This window comes from Pyrgilauda ruficollis, unplaced genomic scaffold (assembly GCF_017590135.1).
Source record: "Pyrgilauda ruficollis isolate IOZ18807 unplaced genomic scaffold, ASM1759013v1 scaffold28, whole genome shotgun sequence".
Lineage (NCBI taxonomy): Eukaryota > Metazoa > Chordata > Aves > Passeriformes > Passeridae > Pyrgilauda > Pyrgilauda ruficollis.
Genome location: NW_024524155.1, coordinates 9356897 through 9384869, shown reverse-complemented (window position 1 = coordinate 9384869; position 27973 = coordinate 9356897). Strand labels below are relative to the sequence as shown.

The following is a 27973-nucleotide window of genomic DNA, read 5'->3' as shown; positions in this document are numbered from 1 at the left end:
TGTACAAAGGGGAGCTAAAAAGGAAAAAAAAATCAATTATCCTTTTAAGTGGGATATCAGAAGCGAGACTTTTTAAATTACTTGAAGGTTAAAACGGATGAGTTTGTTCTCAGACACAGAATGCAATTTCAAACACAATGCCATTTCACAAGGAAGTTTCCTTGTTTCCAATAATGTACTTTCCTGAAAAGGGACTTTATTTGGACCAGAGACACACAAACATCCTGCTTTTCCAAAGAAGCTTCCTTAATGCCCACAGTGAACTGCATCATCAATGTCCTTTGGCCTTCAAAGCTCCAGCCTCAGAGCACCCTGAGACACAAGATGTGCCCTGCAGCCACAAATGCAGACTTTGGGTCGTGATGGTGCTGCATGCTCTAAAGCACAGAACCTGGAACTGGGCAGGTGAACGTGGCAGCAAGACATCACACAAACACAGGACCTAGACACATGAGCTGGGTCTCTAGACAAAGGATTGGTTTCACTAATACCAGCCATACTAGTTTTGATTTCTAGCCAGCTTGTATCACAAACTTTGCCTTTTCTTTTTTTTTTTGGTGTGGTTTTTAACACATCAAAACGACTTGCAGTTGCATTTATATTGGGAATTATTTTCAAACACATGACAGGCACAAAGAAAGTGTTTGCACTAAAATTCTTTGCTTACTTTCATCTGACCATTGCAGGAAAATGTACTTTTCATCTCTGAACTGCAATGTGTTCTACCATGTTCTTTTAATGATGTAGCTAGTAGTAACCAGCCAAGAGGATTCCAAAATTAGTTATTTCTACAGCTTCTGGATATGATGAAAAGCACTCAAAAATATCTAGAACCACCTTCATATTTTAATTCAAAACAGCATTATTATCTTCAGGAATACTATATTCTGAAAATACTGTTCTGCCTATCAAATGTCACTAAAGTCATGGAAAATTAGACATGTTTTTTATTCCCAGAAGAATAGAACCAAGGAAAAAACTTCATGCTTCAAACAGTGCCTGACAGTCTTTGTAACTTCTATACATTTTGTGGCTGTATTACAGAGATTGTTATTCCATGAATTGCATTAGCTTAATCAGACAGTAAAGTTAAAGAACAAACAGCAATGCAGGGGCAGACAATTTCTATTCTATTCTATCTAATATCCCATTTATTGACTTCAAACTAGGGACAAACTAAGGACAGCCTTGCCTCATACAGGCATCCATGCATCCCCAAAGAACAGCAACTCCTCTCTCAATGAACAGTCAGTACTCCACAAGAGTTACAAGATAACCCCCAAGCTTTCTGAGCTACTAAGACTCTACATGCTAATTTTGGCTTGATACCAGAACTGCCACTGGCACAAGCTGAAAAGACTAGAAAAGCAGAAACAACAAATCATTGAGTTTGTTTCTTAAAAGAGTTCACAGAAAAAAACCAAAAAGCACAGCTGCTGAGTGTCCCAAGTGAACCAATGAGGTGTCTGAAAGATTCAGAATGTATGAAACTGTAAACTAGAGCAAGAAATTCAAGGATGCTGCTTTAATGTACTCTTCTCTTGAGCTTAGTCTCCCTAATTAAAAAATAAAACAACAAAGGGCATTTCAGACAACCATCCATCCACTGTATCCATGGATAAACAGAGACTCCTAGGAGGAAGAAATGCACAGAGACCACTGGAGCTGTGGTGCAGAAACCCAGATGATACCAAGGGAAGGTCTTAGCTTCTCATGTTCTGGATCACATCCTCCACTTTCCATAAGCAGCAAGGGAGCTCTAGGCTTCTATTCACCTACATCACATACCTGGTGTTAGTGTAAGAGTAAGTGCTCTTCTATCCACACACCACAGCAGATCATGGAGTAGAACATTCCCACCCATCCAACTAAGAGAAAAAAGCCCAGAGGAGGTAATTATGCTAAAGCAGAGTATTAAACATCACAAATAGGCTGAAGCTGACGATCCAGAAAGTAACTCTTAAGTATTTGCCATGGGAATATAATTAGACAGCCAAGTAGGAATCTGCCTGTCTTCCCCACTTCCATCTTTTCCCTGTGTCTTCCCTAAAGCACACCATTTTATCAACATAGATAGATGCCCAATCAGACTAGATATTAGAGGTGCCATGCTACTAAATTTCAGCTGCTTGCATAGAGACACAAGCTACTTACCAACTCCAGGCCTACAAATTTGCTAGACAATCGGAAAAAGAAACCTTGGAGTCAAAACAAAGCAGCTGATTTGACAATTTTCAAAATAATGTAAATAATGCTGTATTTCAGCAGTTTTCATCACACAAAAGAAGCCAAAGTTCTGTGCAATAAGCAGTGTGGCACTGCTAGGAGGGAGATTTTACACTTGTACATACATCAGCAGGCAGCAGACTTTCAAAGTGCAGTACCCTATTCAGAGATTTCCCTGCATCTTCCCTGCATCTAGAGCCACAATACACAGAAGACGTGGCAGAGCACTTGCAATCAGAAATAAAGGCTTACAGCAGTATATGCTTAGGAAATCAGCACTGTTTGAAACACTATTTTAGAAAGCTCATGGAATTTAAAAAAGGCAACATCACAATGAGAAGTTATTTAGCACGATGAAGATTTTTCAGTATTGAGCAGCCTGACTATAAGAACTCCCTCTAGGTCTGATTTCATACAGTTACATTGCATATGATTGAACTATCTAATGAATAATTAAGTGGTATAATCAATATAATGAAATAAAAAGCAGAAGTAACTATCAGTTAGTCCAACAAGTTACACAAAGCTGTGTATTTAAAGCCATACAGACCAACACTTTGACCAGTGACAGTGGAGTGCTGCATTTATTAAAACGTTATGAATAGACAAGAAATAAAGTCTTGTAACTTCTTGTTGTTGGTGTCAACCCAGTATCAGTTGATAAGGTGGAAGTTTCCAAGAATACCCATGATTTGCCTTTAGTGCTCTTACGCATCTATACTAAGCCTCATTTCTGCTTTTCTCCCCACGAGACTGCACAAAAATTCCATTTGTAACCTGGTGCCCCTAATCCTGCCCTTAGCCATAACCTGAAGTATGAATCAAATAAATCATCCAGCACAGGACTTTGAGTTGCTTCATAAGCAGCTTGCAGCCATCAAACCTAGACCTGCAGACTCTGCTGTGTGATCAATTAATTTAATTCTTTATGATGCCGTGCACAATCCTAATGTAATCTCCTCCTGGAAAAAAACATACACCATTTTATCTTCTGACGTGACAGGCTTGCAGAAGCTGAAAAATTAGCTACTAAAACTTTCCAAAGCTTAAACTCATGCTTAATTCTGTGGGGAATAATTGACAAGACATCTGTAACTCTCTCAAGCAAAACAGAACACCATCTCCCTAGAAAAGTCATCACAGGTTTGCTTATTTCTCCTTTCTTCCTTCCACATTGCCTAAATTTCTTTCTTCACTCAATCCGTACTTTATTTCCAAACCAAGAATACCAAGGCAGATATATCCTTTCCCAGTCTCAAAGAAGTCCTCAACTTTGCAGAAAACATACTGCCCCCTGACTAGATGAGTTATTTCAGAAGCACTTCAGCACTGTTAGAGCCCATGTAAGCAAAGGAAAATTCCATTCACAGATTAAAAAAATAACTGTATAATTTGGAAACTATTTGTTTCTTAGAAAACAATCAGCGGAACAGTCATGTAGGAGTAAAATTACCAGAAGCACACAAGTGCTGTACTCTTATGACCTGTATGTATGGCTCACACAATGCAGTCTCTAGCTGGTTTTGAGATCATGCACACATGCATTAGAAATAAAATCTTCAATTTTGTGTTTAAATAATGTAAATTACCTATTTCCATACACAAGCTTAAAGGCACTCATTTTTATATGTAAAAATATAATATTATATTAAATTGTAAATAGCAGCAAGGCTACTACTCAAATGTTCAAAATGTTCAGTCTTTCCAATGGCTCCTTGAACAGAGCTATGATTTCCTTCACTGGATATTCTACTACCTCCACACCAGTAGTCTTCTTTTTTTTGTTAAGATGGCTTTTAGCATCAAGTTGTCAGCTATGACATAAAACTCGTGCATGTGAAATGAAGACCACACATTGTAACTGGCCAAAGGCAGTCTACAGTATTGCAGGAAATAAAACCAGTAATATATGATGGCACGACTTCATTACTTTTTCCTAATAGTTAAGTTATTCAAACAGTTAGACCAGACTACACAGAATGGACATTAGGTGCAGTTTTATAGGATGAGACTGTCATGCCGGCATTTTATAGCTATTCAGCTTGGAAGGTATGGACTATATACATGCTATCCAACTTCTTCCAGTTCAACATTTATTTTTCTTTTTGCCTCTCCATACCAGAGCCAGAAGAATTTTACATAAGGAAAAATATTGACTTCTTAATTAAGTTCTGTCCTTCCAACCAATGGAGCAGTATCCTATGGGGTACTCAAAGTCACTTTTTAAAAATTCAAGAATTAAAAAAAAAACAAAAAAACCAATGCCCAGAAGTAAATAGAATCATATTCCACACAACAAAGTAGTATTTTGACACTCCTGGAAAAGAAATCAGAAAATGAAAAGTCACAGTGAATTTCTGCAATAAACACAGTGTTAACTATTCTAGTCATTAGTGCACAGAAACACAAAAGCTGTGCTGAAAAACTGTTACCATCAACTCCAAAAGGAAGCAGATTAGGATCATGGTTTGCAATATCAGAGTGTTTTTTGACTGCAACAGAAACTAAATTTAGACCTTGTTACATAAAAAATACTAATAGCCTTAACACTTTTAATCAGCATAAGAGGTTTAAAGATACAGGAATGATTTAAAGTCTGTTGACTAGTTTTATACTGCTTTTGCAATATTGTGCATTAGTAAAATCAGGGAGATTATGAAAGAAATACTAAAGCATAATAAAATTACATAAAACATGAAAAGCAGGCTATGCAGAGTGACTCCAAACATTGATATTAAGACAAATTTTACTAGAGTATGTCAAAAACATAACTTCTCTACAGATTCCTGCAGCATGGAGATCAATCTAATCAGGTAATACAACTCAAGTACCTGGTAGGTTGAGAAAATAGGTTGGACTCTTTATAAATGCAGTATTAACTGGTGTGGTCCTACAGAGGGCAAAGAATAAAATGCTTACTATCCTCATACTGTTGCAAACTGCTGATCCATGACTCGCACAAGAGCACAAAGCAATCTGGCAGCCTTTCAAATGCCAAGTCTGGCACGGTGACGGGCAATATGCTCCACCAGCTGTGCAACTCCTTCAGGAGCTGCAACACGGCAGAAAAAGTAATTCCCTGATGATTTTCCAGAGAAGTTCATTACTATGTCTTGCAGAGCACCTGCCAATAATTTAGGAAGTATTGATTACATTATGCTCAGGGTTTTTTTCTCCATGAAAGTTAAACAACTCCTCTGAAAATAACCAAAGATACAATATTGCCCTAACAGAAATAATTACTTGGATATGCTATACCTGTTGCCCCAGATACGCAGAAAAATTACAAAATGAGTGGCAATGTTACCACATGCAATATCACAATTTTTTGGTATGTAATCCACACTATGAAAACATTTTCAAGTTCATGTATTGAAGCATATGCAACAGGTTAGTTAGGTCAATGTGGGTAACCTTCTTTTCTTTTGCTGATTTTTTTTTTTTAACAGTTCACTGCAGTGGCATCAGAAAGCATTCCTGAGATGCCTCTTCCCCTCACTGCATCCTAGGTAGATACAGAAATTAAATGGCTGACAGTCCTACTAAGTTTCAGTGATGATTAAGTTCTAACTATATCCCATTTTTTCCTTTCAAGAATCTTTCAAAATCCTCTTGTACAACCTTACTACACAATTTGAGTGTTACCTCTGATAAAGACACACTACCTACCCGCCTCAGGATTATTTCTAAGAAACCTCGGTAATAACAGCTGAGATGAGCACACTATAAAACTTACACAGATGGACTTAAAATACTAAAAACCCCACAGTTTGAAGCAACTATGATGGAGAAAATATTGTAAAATAAAGTATACTGGAAAATAAGCTATAATACCTGTCAGTCACTTTTTGCTCTTTCAACAAAAATATTAACAGCTGGAGAGGAAGCAGTTCTCCGGATTAGATTAACTGCAATGGTTTTAACATTAAACTCTAACCTTAAACACCAATAAAAGGTAATCTTCAAACCTCTAAGCTATTAATGATCTCCTTTCTTTGCTAGAACTCAGCAAAGCAATCTATACTGCCTCACTCCAAATCAGAGTTCTTGTTCTTATTTACAGAGCCGTGAAGCACTTGAGTAAATGACTGTGCTGTATATCACAACATGGTTCGGAACTGGTGAGAAAACTAAACAAGACTTCTTGCAGACAAGGCAACTGAGTGAAGTGACAACTTTAAGAAGGTATCAGTGAAACCACCACTTGAGAAATCAATCATTCCAAGAGCTGTTGCTTAACAACTGTGTTGCTAAGAGTTCATTCTTCACACCTATATATTTCCATAAACAAGCCACAAACAAAGGAAAAAATAATTTTGGTTGCACGTAAAAATAAAAACCTTCAATATTTTGAAGATGGAATTTTTATTTACTTGCAAAATTCTGACATTGCTATTGACATTAAATGTTATGCTCTATTTTCTACATCTCAAGTACCAGCAAGGGCATTGGTAGCCAATACTGCACAACATTATGAACACTCTCCATTGGCTTCCCATGTAATTTTCCAGAGCTGGTTTTACAAAAACTGGTATCAACCTTGGGCCAAGTTCAATAGAAAGCCTGTGGTTTGGGTTGTATTATTTTTTAATTTAAATGACCACCACTGCAAATTTCTTTAGAATCATTTGTCAAAACTAGCTTTTAGAGAAGATTTTATCACCTCGAAAAAGCTGCACTGAAAATTAAAAATATTTAAGAAAAGCCTGCAGAACTGAAGTAATGTATTTGTTCATTACCAAAATCGGTGACTGCCAGATTGCAGTTACAAACTATACTTTTTGGCAGATGCTTAGCTTGCTATCATTCAGCTGTTGAACCACAGATCCAGCTTGCATCACCCAAGACAATTATACAACAACAGGCAGGTTTTTACTGCTTACAGCTCACACAGCAAACTTGTTTCTTCTGACTTTCAGAGTTTGTATGGATCCTTCTCTTCCAGGAAAACAGTTACAGGGCTTACTGGAAGTTCTACTAAATAATGCAGGAGTGGGGTTGGTATTTTTTGATTTTTCACTTCTTATCACAGTGGTAATACACAACCAGTCAAAGCCAGTAAAACTTGTAGTTCACTGTATGAAACAATCTTGTTCTCCTAAATACTATATTCCTAACTATAGTTACTATATTGTAACTATATTCCACTTCTACCACTGTGAGGAAGTGTTAGAGCTGAAAGGAAGAATCAGTTCACTTACCACTGACCTGCAACTGTTCTGTACTTGCAGGAAACAAGCCACACAACAAGACCCCCAAAATAAATGCTGGTGGTGCAGGATGGACATGATCTGGCAATGTGCTCTTGCATCCCAGAGAGCCAATTGTATCCTGGACTGCATACAAAGCAGTGTGGGCAGCAGAGTAAAGGAGGGGATCTGCCCTCAACTCCACTCTGGTGAGATCCCACCTGCAGTGCTGCATCCAGCTCTGGGGTCCTCAGCACAGGAAGGACTTGGACCTGTTGGAACAGCAAAGGATGGCCATGAAGATGATCAGGGGGCTGGAGCACCTCTCCCATGAAGGCAGGCTGAGAGAATTGGGGTGGTCTAGCCTGGAAAAGAGAAAGCTCTGGGGAAACCTTACAGCACTTTCCAGTGCTTAAAGAGGTCCTACAGGAGAGCTGGAGAGACTTTTCATAAGGGCATGTAGTGATAGGATGAGGGGAAACGGTTTTAAACTGAACAAGAGTAGGTTTAGATTAGGTACTAGGAAGAAATTCTTCACTATGAGTGGGGGTGACATACCGGCACAAGCTGCCCAGAGAAGCTGTGGATGGCTCATCTCTGGAAGTTCAAGACCAGATTGGATGGGGCTTTGAACAGCCTGGTCTAGTGAAAGGTGTCCCTGCCCATGGCAGAGCACTGAAACAAGATGATCTTTAAGGCCCCTTCCAAACCAAACCATTCTATGATTCTATGATATTTTCATCTTTGTATTATATCTCTTACCCCATCAGAACAAGTCTCAGAAGAAGGTAAAACTTAATACTGTTTAAAGTATTTTTAAAAATAAATGCCAACAGGCAATTTTATAGATTCTTTTGATCTAGTTTCATTATCCCATTTTGAACTAACACTGATGACTTACACCATTTTCAGACCAAGAACTACAATTCTGGTTACTAGATACGTTTCTTTATCAGACTTGGCTGTGAGATCAGCTTCCCCAGCACTTCCTTTTCAAAACTATGAAAACATCTCTAAAAGCCATGAAACAGAATATCATGCAACATTCCAATCCTTAAAGTAAGACTACTTTTGACAAAGACTCAAAAAATTTTAGCAGTTTTCACAGTTTAGGAATGGTATTCTCCCATTTAGTGTTTCATCCAAAACACTCCAAAACATGTGCCACTTGCTCGCTCCTCCCTTCCCCTCTTGGGGCTGAAGAGAAGAATTGGAGTCGCAAAAAGTGAAGATCGTGGGTTGAGATAAGACCAATTTACCAGAAACAGCAATGAAATAAGAAAATGAACAGCAACAGCAACAACATTAATAACAGAAGTCTACAAGGGAAGTGAGCAATTCCCATGCAAGTGCTTACCCCTGCGTCAAAGGGAGCCCAACAATAGCTTACCACTGCCAGGAAGGGACCCCCTTACCAATTCTTGGAAAATGACCTGAGGTGGCATGGAATAACCTCTGGGTCTTGGCCATGCCTCTCCTGGCTGCTACAAAAATCAACCCTGTCCTGGCCAGGGACAGTGTGTTTAAGGCAACACACTCCCCTTTACTACCTGAAGTAGTAATACGTGTGAATCAACCCTGTCCTGGCCAGAGCCAGGTTTAAGGCAACACACTCCCCTTTACTACCTGAAGTAGTAATACGTGTCATGCCTTATCAAAGAAATCTTGATTCTATACAAAACAAGTGTCTTAGGGTACAACCATCTATAACAATTATTTAGATTGGAGGGTGGAGAGGGAGCATGTCTCTGCTTGCTAATTCCTAATGAATAGCATTTGACTCCAATTAAAAACTGGTAGAGATATGGGAAAATCCCTACATTTTCAAGCAAATTGTAGCAGCAAGTAGATCTCAAATGCTCTCCCAAGACTGTTACTCTGACAGAACACTGGGCATCCTACCTTTCCATTAACAGCGTATTTTGAGAAATAGATCTGGTTATATCTAAATATTGTTGAAGAATGGAGAAGATTGTCACCTTCACCTCCAGCCCATATGGTCAAAGCAAAATGATTAAAAATCAAACTGTCACAAACAATGTTATCTAACTCAGGGTAAATCTATGCTTTGATAATAGGAACAGCAAAATAACTAACGCTAAAATTATTTCTTTTCATTAGAGACCTTTCTTGTCTCCACATACCCTTGGTGCTTCTTAGGTGAGGAATCTGAACTAGCCAGGAGCACTGGAAGGAAATATTTTTAATTGGTGAACACTGAAACTAGGTTTGAAGTTAACGTTCTTACCTTCAGGAACAACAGAGTACAGAATAAGAAATGGCACTCTTTGTCACACTTTTAGTGCTAATGAAGAAAATGTAAATCCGAAAACACAACTTACAGATCACGGCAGTACTGACATTTTGTGAAGGTAAGGGGAAATCAATCTTTTAGTTCAGATAAAAACTAGAACCAGACTAGTAACTCTGAAAATCACACACAGAAGTTCAATTACTGTCTAAAGCAAATCATAGTTAAGAACTTATCAGGGAACTGACAGCAGAATAGGCAAAATTAATGAGCACTGGCTTCAGGTGCACACTGCTTTACAAGCACTGAATGCCCAGCTGAGGAGCACACCTGCCCCACAGCACCAGTGCAGCCTGTGATACATTCTCTACAGATGTCCAGAACTCCAGTCCCAGCACTCAGCTGTCTACTTTCACCTTGCATGTCAGCTTTCCAGGTCTGATTTCACACTTCAGTCACACTCATGCTGAATAGACTAAAATTAGAAGCTGTTTTGCTTATACTTGAGCCTCTTCCTCAGTGATAGCAATAATTTGGGATTCTCTGTCATCACACACTAGAATTTATGGACTGATAACACTAAAATTTTGTGATCTTAGCTGAATTTGTATCAGTAGGTCAGAAAAACAAACAAAACTGATAGAAAGGTTTATGATCACACTGTGCTGTCTTTATCCATTTTTTAAAAACAGCACTATTTTGACTTCCTAAGGGTTTTTTTCTTTATTATTGTTTTTCATGCAGGCGTATGTGATCCCTTCCCATCCTAAGTCCTCAAGGTTAAAGTCCTACGGCCAATATGATTATGTACAAAGTAATTCACTTTATAAAAGTTCACTGGTATCAGCAATAGTAGTAATACAATAGTATTCAGCAACAAGTATTCATCATCATATAGATTTACATAGCATTGCTACAAAACCAGAGCATTCCTATGAAGTTCTAGATGTCAATATAAAGAAATACACATTTTTCTAGACTGTTAAGAAAAAACCCACAACACTGAGCTATCTAGTTATCCCTAGATTTTGTGTAAGAAAATACATTCTCACTCAGTATTGTATTTTCAAGTTTTTTACATTTATAGTATACAGTTCTATCAAATGTTTAGTAGTCTTCACTTTTAAGCTACTATTTTAAACAGAATAGTCTGTAGATCAGACAGAAAATTTTTGCTGAGAATGAATTGCAAAGTAAATTATCTTTCCATTGATAGCCCACAGGGCTATTTTTTGTCACTTTTTCAAAAGGTTTTATTTAAGCATACACACAAAGAGCATATATTACATTGTTCTATGTAAAAAGCAAACAACTCTCCACTGCCAAAGCTGGTGTTTCACACATGGATGGGGAGAAAAGGATTAAATAAACTTGAGAGGCCATTTGTTTTCATAAGTTAATTTCTGAGAAATTAATGAACTTGAAACTGTGTTTATCCTTACCTAAAAGGTAAGGTAAATTCCTATCATCAGCAGCTACTGTCATCTAGAACAGAACATGGTACAAAATCATTAAACACATTACATGAACCCAGATTTCAAGAGAAAAGATCTTCCTGAACATGGCTCATGGCACTCTGAACAAACATCAGTGCATGGATAAAGGTTTAGACTTTGAAAAGTATTAAAATCAGAACTTTTCTAAGTTTTTATAATTGGCATAATTTTGCAAGAGCTAGGAGTTACAAATTCTGTAAGTTTGCACAGAAGTTACTCTCAAGCATAATTACTGCATTTTAAACTACCTGAAAATATATTCCAATCTTCTTGGAGTAATTGCCCAAGTAATTTTTTTATCCTGCAGATTAGAATATGAAATGCTGTTTCAGAACAAATCAGTAAGACGGAACAGATACGGCACATGCAGCCAGATTAACACTGGGGAAACTTTAAGCAGTCTAGCTTTAAGTAGGCTGTTAATAATGTACTTCAACTAACCTCAATTTAAAAACAAAAGAGGGAGATACTTGAGACTGTTCCCGAAATCAAACTTATTTAAAAACTCCCAAGCAACCAAAACCAAAAACAACCACACAGAAACCAAAACAAACACAACCAAAGAAACCAAAGCTCTTTTTCCAATCTTATTTTAGAACAAAAGAATGATTTTTACATGTTTTGTACTCTCTGACAGAGAATCTGTGAAACCAAAACATGCCCTGACAAATTGAACCCCTGCTGAGAAGCATTCATAGTCATAAACTCATTTATAATGTGTTATGTGGGAGATGCCAAGTTGTAACAGTTGAAGAGTCAACTACATGGAATGCACCAACAGATTTATGAACGACAGTAGCAGTTACTCACATGTTCATGGCAGCTAACTGTTCTTTAGGAATTAGGTTTCCCCATATAAATTAGAAAACTACAAAAAGTCAGAAATGGAAGAAACCTCCATTGTCTGTAAAAGTTCAAGTGAAAACACCTTTGCAGCATTTTTCTTAGACAATAGCATATTGCTCATATAAAAGGTCTCTTATCCTGTAGAAGTCCTGGCAGAGGCAGCCTTCCAATCCAATACGCCCTGTTTCAGTCTGAAACAAAAGACATGTTTCAATTTGTTATCTTAACATTAAAGACAAACTTCTTTTATTACTAAAATAATATTTTATTTATTACTAAAATAATATGTATTATTTTATAATATTATTTCTCAAAGAGATTAAAACACAGAACACCTACCCTGCGGACAGCTACCAGGTTGTTGCACACAAGCACTCCTCCAACAAATTCAGCTTGTATGCCTTCCCGCAAGAGAACCTGCTTGAAGTCAGACAGTCTTGGCTCATTCATAAACACAGATTGATGCCCAAGAACCTTTAAAACAACACACACAATTTTACTTCTTCTATTTGACACCTTCCATTTTCCCAAAGATCTCATTATTGCGTTGGCAGCACTGCGGCCAAGACTACAGAACTCTAAACTGGTTCTATTTCTGTTCACCTGCAGCAATACATCTTGAGGACAGAAAAGCCTTAGAAGTTACCCATCACAAAAAGCAAAGGGTTTTTCTTTGCTCACATATTGAAGACAAATAGAAAGCTACAATGAAGATCCCTCTTCCAAACCATGCTATGCCAGGGACCAAGCTCTGATGAGCTGTACTGCTGATCAGTACAGGGTGCTATGAGGGCTGCCATGAGTCTGAACAGACTTTAGAGTTGTCTCCACAATTCTCTAGCTCCCAGAACAGACTACATTTAGGACTGTGAAACAGAGAATCTTAAAAAGCATCTCCAGGATTAAAAGGTACTGGAATAATTCAACAGAAAGATAAAATAGTTATCTCCTAAGTTTAAGTAGTTTAAGAGCTATGGTAAATTTATAGAAAAGATAAATTTAATAAACTCTCAAATCACTACTATAGAAGCAGATGTATGAATGTCAAAGATCTGTATCTCAAGTATATGAAGTATCTTCCATAGCATCAACAAAATGTAATAAAATCCTCAAGTGACTAACACCAACTGATTTTCTCTATCTGCATGTACTAATTACAGATATGACACACACTAATTAAAATCTTATTTCATAAATATATGGTTAATGGATGCAAAAGATCATCCTCACTGAAAAGCATAAAAGCTGAACAAAGAACAGCACCAGGTTTAACAAAGAGAAGCCCAAAAACCCAGTTTCAGTTACGCTTTCATTTGAGTAAGATCACAGTATCAACCTCTAAGCACTAGAAAAACACAAATGAATACAAAGGTCTTCATAAAAGAAATCCAGAGCAGTATCATCATTTCTGTACCTCATGAGGTGGCAGAGGTTCCAAAGTCGGAATGATTTCGCTCTCCTCACACATCTCCTTGTCATCATCACCAAAGAGGCTTTTCATGGCCTTTTGTTGTGCAATCACACTAGAGTCTGAAGAAGGCACATCCACTTGCATTTCTAAGTCTTCATCTTCCCTCAACTCTCCCTCTTCCAAAATAACTCCAGTATCCACTTTTGAAACCCTCATGTCCAGAACGCCATCTATCCAAGCCAACTCAGCATCCTTGGCTTTACAGAACTGAAGAGAGCTGACAAGAGAATCTTTCAACCTGACCTGGGTTGTACAAAAATAAAAGTACTGTTAGTTTCAAGGAAAATACAGAGGTCTTACTTCAAGCTTTAAAGATCAGCAAGTTTCTCTTCACCATCTTTTCAGTTGGTTTGATTCATGCACTCTTGTGGAGAGAAAGGATGGAACTGGTATCACCAAGGCAAGATACTTTAAAATTTAATATATGTAACACTCATATCACAACTTAAAAAGCAGCAGAGATCAACACCTTTCTCATCTTGGATAAAATTAAAAAAGAACCTATAGAACTGCAAACTTGACTTAAATTTACAGCAAGAACAATCATTTATTTTTAAAACCAGAAACCTTTTTTACAGCCAAGTTGTTCCCCAGTTGGTCCTAGCAAATTCAGAGGATGTTTCTATAGATACATTTAGGTTGCTGATGAATAGTTCAAAATTTCAATCCTCCGAAAAAATTGTAATTATTATTTTATTGTAAGAAAGGATGTTGTAAATACGAGACTTTTGAATGCCTTTGCCCTGATTCCTCTGGTGGACACTGGGACTTTAATCCTTTAAATAAAGCTCTACTCTTAGAGATTGTTATCCACATTAGAAGGTCCATGATTCCCATAGCGCAATCAAGGCTGCAACCATGTGAAAGAACCACCAGCTACCCACCCATGTGCAGCACAGCCCACTCAAATGACACTGTGACACTGACACTTCACTCACACCTATTATTTTCAAAGTCAACTTTGCCACTGCACTTCTCCTGGGTCATTTCTTACACACTAGCAACTCTCATAGCCTTAAAAAAACAAACAAAAAATCCCAACAACAAACAAACCACAAGCAGAAAACAAACTGCTTTAAGGCTGCCATAACTAGATGATTTATAATAACTGGAATTTTCTACTTTCTAGAGGATAACAGATTTTTCTCTGGAAAGAAATAGAAGTACCTCTTTCAACAATTCTACCAATGTTTTTCTATTAACTTTAAAAGAACAAAGGAATAAAAGACAGCTGCAAAAAAATGTTTGTGAGAGACTTCCCTCTAAACAACTTCAAAAATTAAATTACGAACATACACAATTTTCACATAATTCACACAAGCTATTGCAGCTTTCTTATTTAGAATGTACTATATTGCATTTAATTTTCATGGCTAACACACAGCAATACATTATCATAACCTTACTTTCCAATAACCATCATATTAAGTTTTTGGGGGGAATGGGTATCTTATTTGTTTTTATCATTAACTTGTTCCTAATTTTACATGTTCACTCTTAGGTACTATTTAAGTATGAAGCATTTTTTTATTCTAGCTCTTTAAGGCTCCATTTGAGATTCTAAAGAGAATCCTCAACTGAAGCTGGTATATAATTGTATTCTAAATATAGGCATTATAAATTTGTACATACTTCAATAAAGCAAACTGATGCCCCTGTGGCCACAAATGTTGTCTTTTGCACTTCAGGTAAAAACACACTGATATCACATTCAAGCTTTCAAACACTTATGAATAATAAGCCTCAGGAGAATGCTTATCTAAAAGGCAGAAAAACACAACTAATGCCTTGATCACACAAAGCTAATTGAACTCACAGGTGGTACCACCTCTCCTCTCGCAAAGAACAGAGGGCAAATTACATTCTGCTCATACAGCTCTACTACAGTCCACAGTAGTTACACAACTAAAAATTCCACTACCTTACCTGGTAAATGTGAGTTTCACTTGTAGCATCTACAGTTTCATGAAGTTTGGGCATGTAAACTTTAATATCTTTTCCACCAAAAGCTCTGCAACATTCTGCAAGGTCCTGACTGGCCTCAGGTGGTCCATGGACAATCACCAGTTGTCTTGGTTTCATTTGGTTAATAATTTTTTTAATTGAGTCCCCATCTGAACGTCCTTCATAGTCAATGTATGTAACTCTGGCTCTAGTTTCAATAAAAAACCCAGCAATAATATGTTTAGTTTAAAGGATTAAACCTTTGCGTGCTCCAAAATACTTAGTTAATGTATTTTTTAATTATTGTACATCAACAAAAACTGTCAGCACAAGGTATATTATGGATCTGTAAAATACAGTTGTCAAATATTAGCATGTGTGTATTTAACACTACATTCACAAAATTCACTTACATATTTATAAAAAAAAATTATCCATGAAATAAGCATATTTGAATATGTTATCCTTTCAACAAAACATACTTAAGTATCTATGCTAATGTACTATTATATAGTTTCTTCTATCTCTTCCAGTTGTCTCCATAAGACAGGAAGTACACCAATTTTTTTAAGAGTCGGGAGCCATAAGACTCTTCTGTGCTCCCAGGAAGACTAGTAAAATACAACTTAGGTTGAGGAAAAAAATAAACAAAAATCAAGTCCTTTCCCACTTTCTTAAATCCAAGCTAGCCTTTTACCCAATTTGCACTGTACCCATGCCAGTGCTCTAGAATTGAGAAGAACAAAGTCACTCACTTAATTTCCATGGATTCTGTTGCAGAAATACATTTGGTAGGAACATCTGATAAATCCTGGTCCGTAGGCTCCTCTCCATTTGTCAAACCAGACTCTAATTTGCTTTTTTCTTCTTCTGTTGCTTGAAGCTCTGGAACTAGAAAATCCTCAGGTCTAAAGAATTAAAGGTATTTTGCTTTTTAGAGTAAAACCAAAGCACTACCTAATATAAAAACAAACAGTGCTGATTATTACTACTAATATTTTTTGCAACTGTTATTGCCAGCAATTTTACTACACCTGCCAAATATTTCCATACTTGAACAGAGCTGATTTGGAAAAGATGACCTTCCCATCTTAAAAAAGAACTTGAATAACTTAGGAAATACTAGCAAATTGAGGATTTCTAGCAAGTATTCCTTATGCAAAGCTGACAAATTCAGTGAATTTTGTTAGGATGGACAGTGTTTTCTCACCTCACAAATTTAACATTAAGTGAAATTTAAAGCAGAAAAAAGTCAGGTTAAAAGAATTTAAAATCTTCTATCTCAAAAGATTTAAAAAAAAAGCCTGGAGTGAAAAGGTCAAGGATCAGCACTCTGCAGCTTCAATCCTTATCATAAGCTTTGTCTAAGACTTAAGAGTTTGAAGAGCATATAGCAATGCTGCAAAAGAGACAGAATGGTGAATTTAATTCCTTCTAGTTTTTGATTATTTCATAGCTACTATGTTAGTATACATTACCACCACATACTTGATAATTTCACCATATTCATCCCATTTAATTCTTTCTTCAGGAGCTGGAAACATTGGGTAAGATTTTTTTGCCTGTTTGAAGAAGCTTCCTTTCCGGCTACCTTCACCTTTCATCATCAAATCATGTTTGGTCTTATGTAAAGTTGGCTGATCAATATCCTCTTCAGCATCACTCTCATCACTGGAATCAATATCTGCCCTGAAATGACATTCCAAAAACACCTAGCACTTCTTTTTTTTCTTCAGGTTTCATATTACATAAACATGCTGACTAGAAAATAACAGTTGACATAACACTAACCAAGGCCAAGGGCAGTTTATGTATCTGAGAAAGAGCTCACAGTCCAGCTGCAGATGAAACTGGGTCTATCGGGACAACAGATTAAAGACAACCACTCCTGATTCCTCAGGGCCCTCAGACAAGGCTACTGAAACTCTAATTCTCATTTAGGCCTGAAAAGAGTTGAAGGAGCAGAATAATCACACAGAAATCTCAACTCTGACCATAACAGCAGAATGAGCAAACATACTTACTCTTTAGACTGCTCTAACTTCTTAGCTGCCTCTTTCTTTAGTTTTTCCTTTTCTAGGTATTCTTCAAGTTCTTTTCCTTCCAACTTGACACGTTTTCTCAACTGCAGATGGAATTAAAGTTAATGTTATTGTGAGTAGCTGACACAACTTTAATACTTCTCCTATATGCTGCTGACAAGAATATTTGTCCTTGGGCACCAAGGGCAAGTATAAATTGTATGTTGCACACAAAACAAGACTATGGCAAAAATGTGGTACCTTGACATCATGATAGTGTCAATTTGTACAGTCTACTTTAAATGAAAGCATTTCTAAAACATTAGAATCAATTAAGCTTTACAAAAAATAATTGAAGGCAAATGCTCTTAGATGAGCAGTGTATTTTTTAGTTTTCCATCATTAACACCAAACCAGAAGAACCCCGAAAGGTCATACTAGCTGGCAAAACAATGGTAGATTTTGTTTCTTGTTTTCTGAGTACAGCTCACTTTGAATAAACTGAATTCTAGTAATAATCTAATACTATAATTCTATTAATTTCAATCCAATCTAAAACCAAAATAAAGCTGCATCATCAGTATTGAAATTTTCACTGCAATCACAGGGGACTTCCATAAATTAACAATGTGCACCAGAAAGAAGTAGACACAGGTGTACAGATTATTAAAAACAATTTGAAAGCATGAATAGCAATTAATTATCTCCTAATTTCCAGCATTTGCTTATCCTTCTAATCCTGTTGGGATATATTATATTAATTTGACTTGATTCTCCTCTCACCCAAACCAGGAGAATTTTCCAGCAAGACTAACCCATCACATGTGGTAATTTGTACGTCAGCTGCAAGCAGACTTTTTTCTATTATAATAGAAACACAAAGGAACAAGTTGTCTAAGAATAAATATTTAAAAGGAACTTCATGCTCAGCTCTATTAATTTTGCCATGCCGTGAAAAAGCATTTTGCGGCTCTCAGTAGGAGACCTATTTTCATGTAAATTTATCCACAATCTGATAAATATGCAACATACTGATTTCAGGTTTCTCACCACCACTAGAAGCATTTCCAGAAGATCAAAAGGGAAATTATGTTCAGTTTTGCCCACAGGACTCCAGATGGCCCACAATAAAAACCTGGAGTTATAGAAACAACTCTTACCTCAATATCTATAACTTTTTCAGAAGGATTATCAATCAGGAATCGTGCTAATGTTCCAGGTGTAGTGCGATAAGTTAAAATTATGGAGTTTTTGGAATCCTGGCACCACTGAATGAAAAGATCTCTAGAAAACCCACACTCCAAGTCAGGCTGACTCGCAAGAACAACTTTTGGACTAGGCACTCGAGCCAGATCAGACAGACTGTGACATAAGGAGAGATGGCGGAACTGAAAAGGGTTGTTTCTCTTGTCTTCAAAGCACCTCATCAACTTGTCACTCATCCATTCAACCTAAAATATGTATTAGAGAAAGTTATCTACACAAATACAAGTTGTTCAACAGTACAAGCTTCATATGAAGTACAGGATGCACTATGCCCATGATTACTTCAGTATTTCTTAGCAGGTGAAGAAATAATGTTGAGCATAACCAACACTGAAACAAGTACTTTAAGTTCTCTTTTTCAACAACTATAAACTATGCTAACAAGTCTTATTGTAAAGACAGAAATCAGTATCAAGAAACATGCCCACTGTCACAAAGCGACAGTGTATTACTTGATCAAAAGAGCTGAGACACAAACATGCACTACAGAAGGACATTCCCCCAGTATTTTGCCATTTTTTACCATTAAAAAGAAAAGCTTTTGCATAGATGTTCCTTTACTCTTCATAACTGGATTTTAAAATCAAAACAAACCTGTGATTTAGAGAATTCCACTACATTGTAGCTGACATTATTCAAAAGTGCAAGAGAGTAGACTCCTAATCCTGCATCTTTTGTTCTCCAGATCTGATCAAGAAGCTGAGCAAGCTCCAGAACTCTGCCTGCTGTATCCACGGCTATTAATACATTTCCATCACCTCGTAATGTCTCCAAAACATTAGCTAGGAAGAATTAAAAACAAAACAAAAGCCTATTTATACTTTTGTCCAAAGTTAGAAGGTTTGTGCTGTGGCTTGGATTTTTTTTTTGTTGTTATATCACACTAGCAATCATATTCAAAAGTATACTGAACACAGAAACAAATGAAACTTCAAAAGAGATCCAAATCCACACTCCCACCAAAAATTAAAGGGAGCTGGAGTTTTCTCAGTAGCTCTGAAGATCTCTCTGCCTTGGTATTTCTTTCTTTTGTTTGTTTGTTTTTGGGTTTTTTCATTAAAAACCAACAGAAAATGGAGTTTATAAAAAGAAAGTGCTGAGGAAGGTAATTTAAAAATCCCTGAAGAGATTTAAGAATACTGGGTAAAATACACTGTTTTCAAATATAGTTCATTGTTGTTAGGAAAACATTTAACTAACAGGATCAGTATTATCAGAAAAGAGTAATTCAAAACTTGTTACATTTTAATGAGGGTTCTTAAGTTTAAATGCTAACGAATTTCTCATAGAAAAATAATTTATAGTGTCTAATAAATCACATTACTGATATTTTTGAAGCCCAAACAATACATACTCAGCAGCTGTTCATCCCTTTGCTTCCTCCTGGGTTGTACATAAGTAGCATTAAATGAATCTGTAATAAGCAATGAAGGCCTGCTCAACATTTCCAAGGAACATCCATTCAGATGGCTGTGGAAAAAAGGAAAAATCTCACTTTTTTGCATTTCTATTTTACAAGAAAAAATAAGGCAGCTAGATTCCAGATATTTGCATGTACAGAAACCAAACTACTCAGCTGCTGAATGCTTCCTGCTTCAAATTTACAAATAAATAAAAACGAATAGAATAAAGAAACCCAGAGCTAATGCTTGCTTCAAACTGATTAATCTGAATGCAAATGAAATTAGTGGTCTTATTAGAACTGGATATGCATTTCTGCTTCCACACCTCTTTATCACCCACTAAATGACACACAGCTAACACAGCTAAGAACTATACACCACTATGTTGAACTTACATCTCCCTCTTGTGGTTGAAATCAACGGCATAAACAATTTCTTCCTCCCCATCCTTGACAATCTTCCAAATTGTGCCTCCTATCATGTGACCAGCCGGCAATGGTGTGATTGACAAACCATGTCCTTTGCCTACAAAGGTTTTCAGTATTTTAGGTAGATTACACATATTAAAATCCATTATTCTGAACAAGACATAGTAACTTTAAACAACTGAATACCCAAATTACTACTGAGAAAAATATCAAATTAAGTATGAAAAACCAGTCATATCTGTCCTTCCCATCTAAGCAGTAATGTCAATATATTTTGCAATTCACTTTTATATTTCCTCCAGAATAAAGAAACTAAAGCAAAGATCACTTCTTCCCTCCACCTCCCACTGATACTCAGAGCCGCTGTAACTACAGACATAAACAACAGTAAATTATATAAAAAACATATCACAAGAAAGCAAGCATAATGATGAAAGCCAGGATCTTCTCTGGGGCAACACTAAATGTTTACTGTATCATTCACTTTTGAGGTACCTAGGAAAACTTATATAAATTACACAATCTGGAAGCTTTCCAGAATGATAAACGCAAGTTAAACCATAGCAGAAAAGGTGTTCAGAAAAGGTGCTGCAGTCAGGGATGAGAGAACTTTTCAGCACCTGATGCATTTTTCAAATGCACTGTTGCTCCCTTGTCATTGATACCAGCCTGTATGTTTGTCAGATTAAAACAAGACCACCCACAACCATTACTCACTGACCCTGCTGCATTAAATGCATATGTTTAAATAATTAAACATATATTATCGTCTTAAAAGCCTCCATCAAGTCTTTCCAAATCACCTCCATTAAATATAAAAGAAGTTGGTTGTTTTAAAACGGTTGTATGATAACACTGCTCTTTAGATGTAAAAATTGCCAGGGTAGACATAGCCTTGCTACAACTATCTCAAAAAGGGGCCAACAGTTTTTCAAGGACAACATCTTCTTTCTATTTTCCAAATAAGAAGGCAGGAATTTTGGCAGCACTATTCATGAACCTGTAAAATACTGCACTTCAGAGACAAACTGCTGGTGGTCAGCCTGTACGTGTCTCTGTTCAAGAAGAGTTGTTATTTTATTCTGATCTTTACATTCAACACGAGTGGAAAGCTGCTGATTGTCACAGGTGCCAGCAATACACTACACTGATTATGATCTGAGTCACTGAAGATGTCCCCATTAAATCATGCACATGCTGTAACTTCATCTCTGCAACCTCCTCTACAAAGCTTTCCCTTGTGTTATTGTTATGGAGAGTTCTGAGGTATCTGCCGCTAGAGGTAAGTAAACACTTTCAACAGACATCAGTAAATTCCAAGAAGAGAAGTTACAAAAACACAAAAGAGAAACAAACATCTAAACATTGTTTGGCATGACCTCCTCCTCATTAAGTGAAAATTCTATCCATTTCTAGATACAATTGCAAGTGATACAGACTGACATGAGACTAATGAATCAGCACTGCAAAACACACAGTATTTCAAAACTCAGTCCCTTTAGTGAAGTTTCTTTAACTCTTAACTGCTCTCTTGCCTTTCACTAATAGTAATGTCTTGAGGCTTTGGTGACAACTTTACCTTTTAAGTTCACAATCTGAGAAAACTTCAGCTGTTGTATCTTATCAAAGGCTGCATCTACATCATCCAATGTAAAGAGTGTGAAATCTTCAGTATTATGGCGGGACTAAAACAAACAAAGAGGTACAGAGCATTCAAACACTCCACCATATCAAAGGTGTTGTGGATGAAAGCATCAACTTAAACATACCTGGTAGAGATCATACATAAACATCTGTCCCATTTTATATACAGGAATAGTTGCATAAATGGCACAATTCAATCCCATTTTTCCAACTGCATATGGAAGTGCACCAAGGTGTAGAGGATCAGGGTGGGAAAGAAGAACAGCATCAACCTGGTGTACATGCCTATAAAAAGAGGGTCAACAAAAGCCACTGAAAGGAGCTCTGTATGGTTTTGTCTATCTCCTGCTAGGGCTGTTTTGAGAATACATACACAGTCTGAACGCCAAACTACGAAACTTAAACCCTTCAGGAACTGACAGTTTTCAAAATCATAATTAAAACGTACAGGTGTTTCCTAATGTCCAAGTACTTAAAAACACAAGTAACTTCAGAAAGCATAACTTTGAAGATCTGAAGAAGAAACTTTCACATCAAACTCCGATGAGAAAGACCTTAGTATATAAGTGGACACCAGAAAGTAAATTAACTGAGGGACCAAGAATATTATCAGTACAGATGTGCTACAAACTGCTTATGCACCCCAAAACAGACTAAAATTTTTCTTCTGATGAGAGTGACCAAGTAACAGGATCAAAGACACAACAATCTTTAAACTGATAAAGATCAAATCAAAATATATTTCTTTAAATATAGAAAATATCAAACATATCATTTAAGAAAAGTAGCACATCAGTTTGGGGGATTTTATTACACTTAAAACCTTTTTTTTTCCTTGCAAAGTGTTGCAGAAAATTAGAACTCAGACTAAAACCTTTCTACATATCATAACTAAAAAACTTGAGGGCATAAAACACATGTAACAAATGAAAATACAAGCTGAACTGACAGCTTTTTGTTCCCTTGCATAGTAAGTGGGGCACACAGCCATTCTTCTCGATGGCTGTTATGAAAAAGGGGAATTTTATCTAATTGCTTCTTAGATAAGACACTTGAAAAATTTTATAAACTACCCTCAGTACCTAACAACCCTCACTTAAAAGATTTCAAACACTGCGTGTCAATGCTACAAAACCATAACAAAAAGCGCAGCTTCTCTCCCAAATTTCCATGTTTCAGTCCTAATGCAATCAGCACAGCTCCTTGCTGTACACCTGAAGAAGTTCAGTATTGAAGTCTAGATAGATTTTGGTTTGAAGGGGTTTTTTCCCTTTGCAGGGCTGGTGTCCTGACAGAAGGTGTTTTTCTAACAGTCTATTTAACTTGAAACAAGACCCATGAGTTGAAATGCTTTGTCTTCAGCCTGCTTGCAGGAAAGCTTCCTTTCCTATTAAAAACTTAGTTAACAATTCCAAATTAGCTGAGAGTCAAGGTCAGTCTCCCCTAAACTGTGTCACATTTATGACAATAAAACAAATCATCCAAACCAAAACAAAAACTGAACAGTTTGAGAATTACAGTTGAGACACAATTCACTGGACTGAAAAGAAAAAAATCCCAAGTTTTTGCGGGAAATGTTTCAGCAGTGTGATTCCCTTCACGTGAAATATACCCAAAACAAAACAAATGAACAATTCTGCACTTAGCATACATTATACCACTGCATGAAACTTTGAAAACTTTCAAGATAGACCAAGCCCTATTTTAAAAATAGGTGTATGAACTGAACTACTTACTTCCTCAGAGAATCAATAATATCCATAGAAAAGTTTTCATCCCAGCCACAGTCCAAAAGAAAACGAAACTCATCTACTTGCAAAAGATAGCAGAGGGCAGATTCCTCCTGCACCCCCGAGAGCGTAGTCAACTTGATAATCGATGTCATTTTCCTCTCCAAGTGTTTAATCTCCAAAAGAACTAATCTGAATGGGGGACAAAATGTTTCGTTGACTGACACAAAGAAAAATTCCATTTACTGAAATCTAGCTTCACATATTCCTGAAAATATGCAGACTAACGGTGTTAATACTGTTCAGTACAGCTGCTCGATGCCAATTAAGTCTCAGATATTAACATTCTACTCTTGCAGGTCTTATTAGAAAGAGATGCGGTTAATTTTCTACAATATACATTAAGAATATTTTTTTTAAGAATCCATAGGAGCAGCGCAGTTAACAGCAGCTCCACGGAGCTGCATGGGGCACCCAGAGATGGCACATCCAGAGACGCGACCCCTCAAACGCAGGGCCTGCCCGACCAGGGCCACAGCGCGGGCGGGCCGGGGGCTCCGCGCGGGGGCTCCGCGGCTCCAGCGCCCCACCGGGCCCGGGCCTGGCGCCCGGGCCTGGCCTCTCGCCGGGCGGGGACGGGGTCACGGGGACGAGCCCTACGCCCACTCCAGTCCGAGACGAGAACAAGGGGAAGAGGAGGATGATGTGAAAAAGCCGATACCTGCGCCCTCAACCACCCCCAGCCCGCGCCGCGCTCGCCGCCATCTTGCGGGAGGCGGGGAGGAGGGGCAGCCGGCGGAAGGGTAGCGGGCGGCACCACCGCGAGCCCGCCGGGGGGAGGGCGCTCCTCCCCCGCCGCTGCGCCGCCCGTGGTCTCGCCCGGCCCGCCCGTTCCCGGTGCCCTTGGCGCGGCCGCTGCGGGTCCCGGTGCTGGCGCGAGCAGCGGTAATGGCGGGGTCGCGCGCGGGGCTGGGGGCAGAATCGGTCGGACCTCCCTGGGAGCGCCTCGCCCTGTCCCCTACCCCTTCGGCCGGGGCACGGCGGCGGGCGGGAGCGCCCCTCAGCCGTGGGGCTTTATGGCGCTATTGCTGCTGGAGGGGCGGTCGGGGTCCCGGGCAGGCCGGGGCGGCGCAGCCGGGAGGTGGTGGGGCCGTGTCCCGAGCCAGCGGCCGGGCCCGGGGGTCCCGCGGGGGGTGCGTGCGGGGCCGCCCCACAGCGGCCGCGGCGGGAACGGCGGCGGGGCTCGCCCTCGGGACCCGGCCCGGGCTCCGAGCCCTTGGCTGTGTGTGTGACAGACTTCACCGGTATCGCGTGTAAGCCCTTAGTCGGGAAGGCTTTGGTTGGGTTGGAAAGGTTTGCTGGGGCTCGTTAGTCTGAGAAGAGAAGAATGCGAGGGGATCTCGTTAATGCCTGTCAATACCTCAAAGGTGGGTGCCAGCTCTTTTCATTGGTGCCCAGCAACGGGTCAAGGAGCAATGCCCATAAATTAAAACACAAGGCGTTCTGCTTCAAGATGAGGAAGGACTTCTATAAATTGAGGGTGACAGAGCACTGCACAGCTGGTCATGGAGTCTCCCTCTCTGGAGACATTAAAAAACCACCTGGATGTGTTCCTGTGTCATCTGCTGCAGGTGATCCTGCCTTGGCAGGGAGGTTTGACTGGATGATCTCAAGAAGTCCATCCCAGCTGTCATAATTCTGTCATTCTGTGATTTTAGAAATGTTCTTCCTTATTTCAGAAATGTCCTTTCTTATCTGTCAGCTCCCCACTAAATATACAACTTGTCTTTGAGACTTGACACAGATAATAAAATGTCCTTCTACAGGAGTTTAGGCTATGAAAGTGTTCCTAATGTTTTACAGAGCCGCAAACTTCTGTAGAGTTGCTTTAATGAGTAAATTAAAGAGATGTGTCTATTTCTGTCCTGTTTTAGGATGAAATTCTTTTTCCCAGGGTCAACAGTTAGGGTTATTTCTAAGAAACCCAGGTATGGGTTTGAGAACAGCGTGTGTCTCCTAGGGAGTGTTTGATAGCCCTCACGTGTATTATGTCATTGTAGAATCCTAATAAGTGAGAGTAAAGCTGCCAAGCATGCAACAGTTTCCAAGTGCGGATTTATTAGTACCTCTTACCTGTTATGCTTTTCTTTCTAGCAGTCATGGTGAATTTCGCCCAAGCTGTGCGTGAACACTGGGTTCACATCCTTGTTCCCTTAGGATTTGTGATTGGATGCTATTTGGACAGATGGAATGATGAAAGATTGTCTGCCTTCAGAAACAAGAGCTTATTGTATAAAAGGTCTGCTTTATGATGCCTCTTATATACATATATAGTTATTTTTCAAAGTGCTTCTCAGTTCTTTTTTAATTATGAATGTAACCAAAAAAGGGGAAGAAAGGCCTAAAAGTATCAAGCATTCATGAAGTGTTTTAGGTCAGTAATACCTACTGAAAATGGAATCTTTAGGAGCTATCTTCATGAAAGAAAGGATCATTAGCTACTGTCACGTTCTTGGTCATGAAATATGGAAACTATTATTTTGACTCTATAACTTCAGCAGGAAACATGGTGCTTGAGTTATAATTTTCGCTCTTAAATTTAAAATTATCACAGTGCTTTTTAACCAAATACTTCTTATAAATGTGTGGTACTTAAAAATAATTACCAAGTTCTTGAAAATTAACATACATGCTGCTATATCTTCACTGAATTATGTGATTATATGCACTGATCAGTTTGGGTTTTCTGGCTCTTCACTCCTCAGGGAGTATTTACATCAGAGAACTGCAGACATTGACTCATCTGTGTCAGTTCTAATTCTGTATTAGATCATCAGGTTAACAAAAGAAGAGGGAAAAAAGTCATGTTGCATAAACACTGATAGTAGGAGTGCTATCAGTTTGCCAGTGGATTTTTCTTCCAACTCTGGCCTCACCTAAATTAATTTTGAGTAAGAAAGAAAGCTTTTGACATAATCTACCCCACTGGTACATTAGCACTTTTCTTAATGTATTTGTTAGTGAAGTTGGGCTGCAATGTCAGCATCTAGTAAAAATCCCTTCTTCTTTCACACCTCTCTTTCCATTAAAGCAATGAATTATTATGTTTAAAAGAAGTAGAATTTTTCATTTAGGATCCAATTAAAAGTCTGTTAACTCCTTAGAAGTCAGCTGTTTTGTGCTTCCATTTAAATGAATGGAAATTCAGAGGACTCAATCCATTGAAGCTTTTGAAAGAAAGGAGGAAGTTTATCAGTATGGAAAGATTTTTAACTGACAGCAATTGCAAGGAAAGTTAAAATTTTACATAAATCTCACAATGAAGGTATTGTTGAATATAAACTAACACAAATAAGTACATTTATTAATAATTATTCTAGAAAGAAAGATACTAATTTTAGTCTCTTCCCTCTTGGTTTTTGGTTTTTTTTTTTTTTTTTTTTTTTTTTTTTTTTTTTTTTTTTGTACAGGGAGTTGAAGCCTGGTGAAGAAGCAACATGGAGATAAAAGCTGATGATGAAAAGGAAGACATTTTTGTTTGATTCATCATCTTACCTTACATTTTGAAAGAACAGGAATATGGTTTTTACCCTGAGAGGATACTACAGTAAAGGACATCTGCAATTCATCAGTGCTAGTTTAATTTCTGGTGTTACTTTTTGAAGTTGATTTAATTACATGACTAATATGTGTTCAGGAATTCCATTAGTCCATAAGCGTTGAGAAAATTTTCTTCCCTGCTGTGGAAAGGAGAGGAAGAACTATAGAATAAACTATGCAAAAATCATTTATGTTGTTATTGTTGTGTGTGGTGGGGAATCCACGTGTTTATAGCTATTTCATGAACTAGCCTTTAAAGGAATACTTCCACAAACCCAGAATGTTACCCAGAAACTGAACCTGCTTAAGTTTCTTTCTGGGTTTCCTCTGTAGGCTTGTTTGGGGCAGTGGTTAAGCAGTTACTGCGGCTTTGTGAGCGGACCAGGAGGGTGTAAGGGGCTGGAGCGGGCGGGGCCGGGCGCTGCTCCGCTCGGTACCGGGAGGAGCGGTGCCGGGCC

At 38.1% G+C, this 27973-nt stretch overlaps 2 protein-coding genes across 3 annotated transcripts; one reads left to right on the top strand and one right to left on the bottom strand.

Annotated features, from left to right (window-relative positions):
• Window positions 1-10901: 10901 nt before the first annotated feature.
• Window positions 10902-24708, bottom strand: CPSF2 (cleavage and polyadenylation specific factor 2). The gene is made up of 15 exons (XM_041471942.1): window positions 24637-24708; window positions 23922-24107; window positions 22311-22470; window positions 22121-22226; window positions 20509-20638; window positions 20065-20180; window positions 19305-19492; window positions 18605-18895; window positions 17448-17548; window positions 16912-17112; window positions 16179-16331; window positions 15406-15631; window positions 13423-13722; window positions 12348-12482; window positions 10902-12199 (listed from the first exon to the last, which is right to left on the bottom strand). Exons 2-15 carry the CDS (start codon window positions 24068-24070, stop codon window positions 12107-12109), a joined length of 2349 nt encoding a protein of 782 aa, XP_041327876.1. The 5' UTR covers window positions 24071-24107; window positions 24637-24708; the 3' UTR covers window positions 10902-12106.
• NDUFB1 (NADH:ubiquinone oxidoreductase subunit B1) lies at window positions 24709-27702 on the top strand. 2 transcript variants are annotated; one of them, XM_041471945.1, is made up of 3 exons: window positions 24709-24860; window positions 26070-26214; window positions 27386-27702. In XM_041471945.1, the coding sequence occupies exons 2-3, from the start codon at window positions 26075-26077 to the stop codon at window positions 27420-27422; spliced, it is 177 nt and encodes a 58-aa protein (XP_041327879.1). In that variant the 5' UTR covers window positions 24709-24860; window positions 26070-26074; the 3' UTR covers window positions 27423-27702. The 2 variants fall into 2 exon arrangements, with proteins under 2 accessions (XP_041327879.1, XP_041327878.1); XM_041471944.1 differs by having other exon boundaries at window positions 24741-24860; window positions 26073-26214.
• Window positions 27703-27973: the final 271 nt, after the last annotated feature.

Bases quoted from the DNA above. Each gene is read 5' to 3' on its own strand.
- CPSF2 (XM_041471942.1), bottom strand. From the start codon at position 24,070: ATGACATCGATTATCAAGTTGACTACGCTCTCGGGGGTGCAGGAGGAA. The intron at 22,227-22,310 runs GTATGTTTAAGT...TGTTTGTTTTAG, and splicing joins TTATGTATGATCTCTACCAG to TCCCGCCATAATACTGAAGA. The intron at 13,723-15,405 runs GTAAGGTAGTGG...TGTACAACCCAG, and splicing joins GTGAAACTCACATTTACCAG to GTCAGGTTGAAAGATTCTCT.
- NDUFB1 (XM_041471945.1), top strand. From the start codon at position 26,075: ATGGTGAATTTCGCCCAAGCTGTGCGTGAACACTGGGTTCACATCCTT. The intron at 26,215-27,385 runs GTCTGCTTTATG...TTTTTTGTACAG, and splicing joins AAGAGCTTATTGTATAAAAG to GGAGTTGAAGCCTGGTGAAG.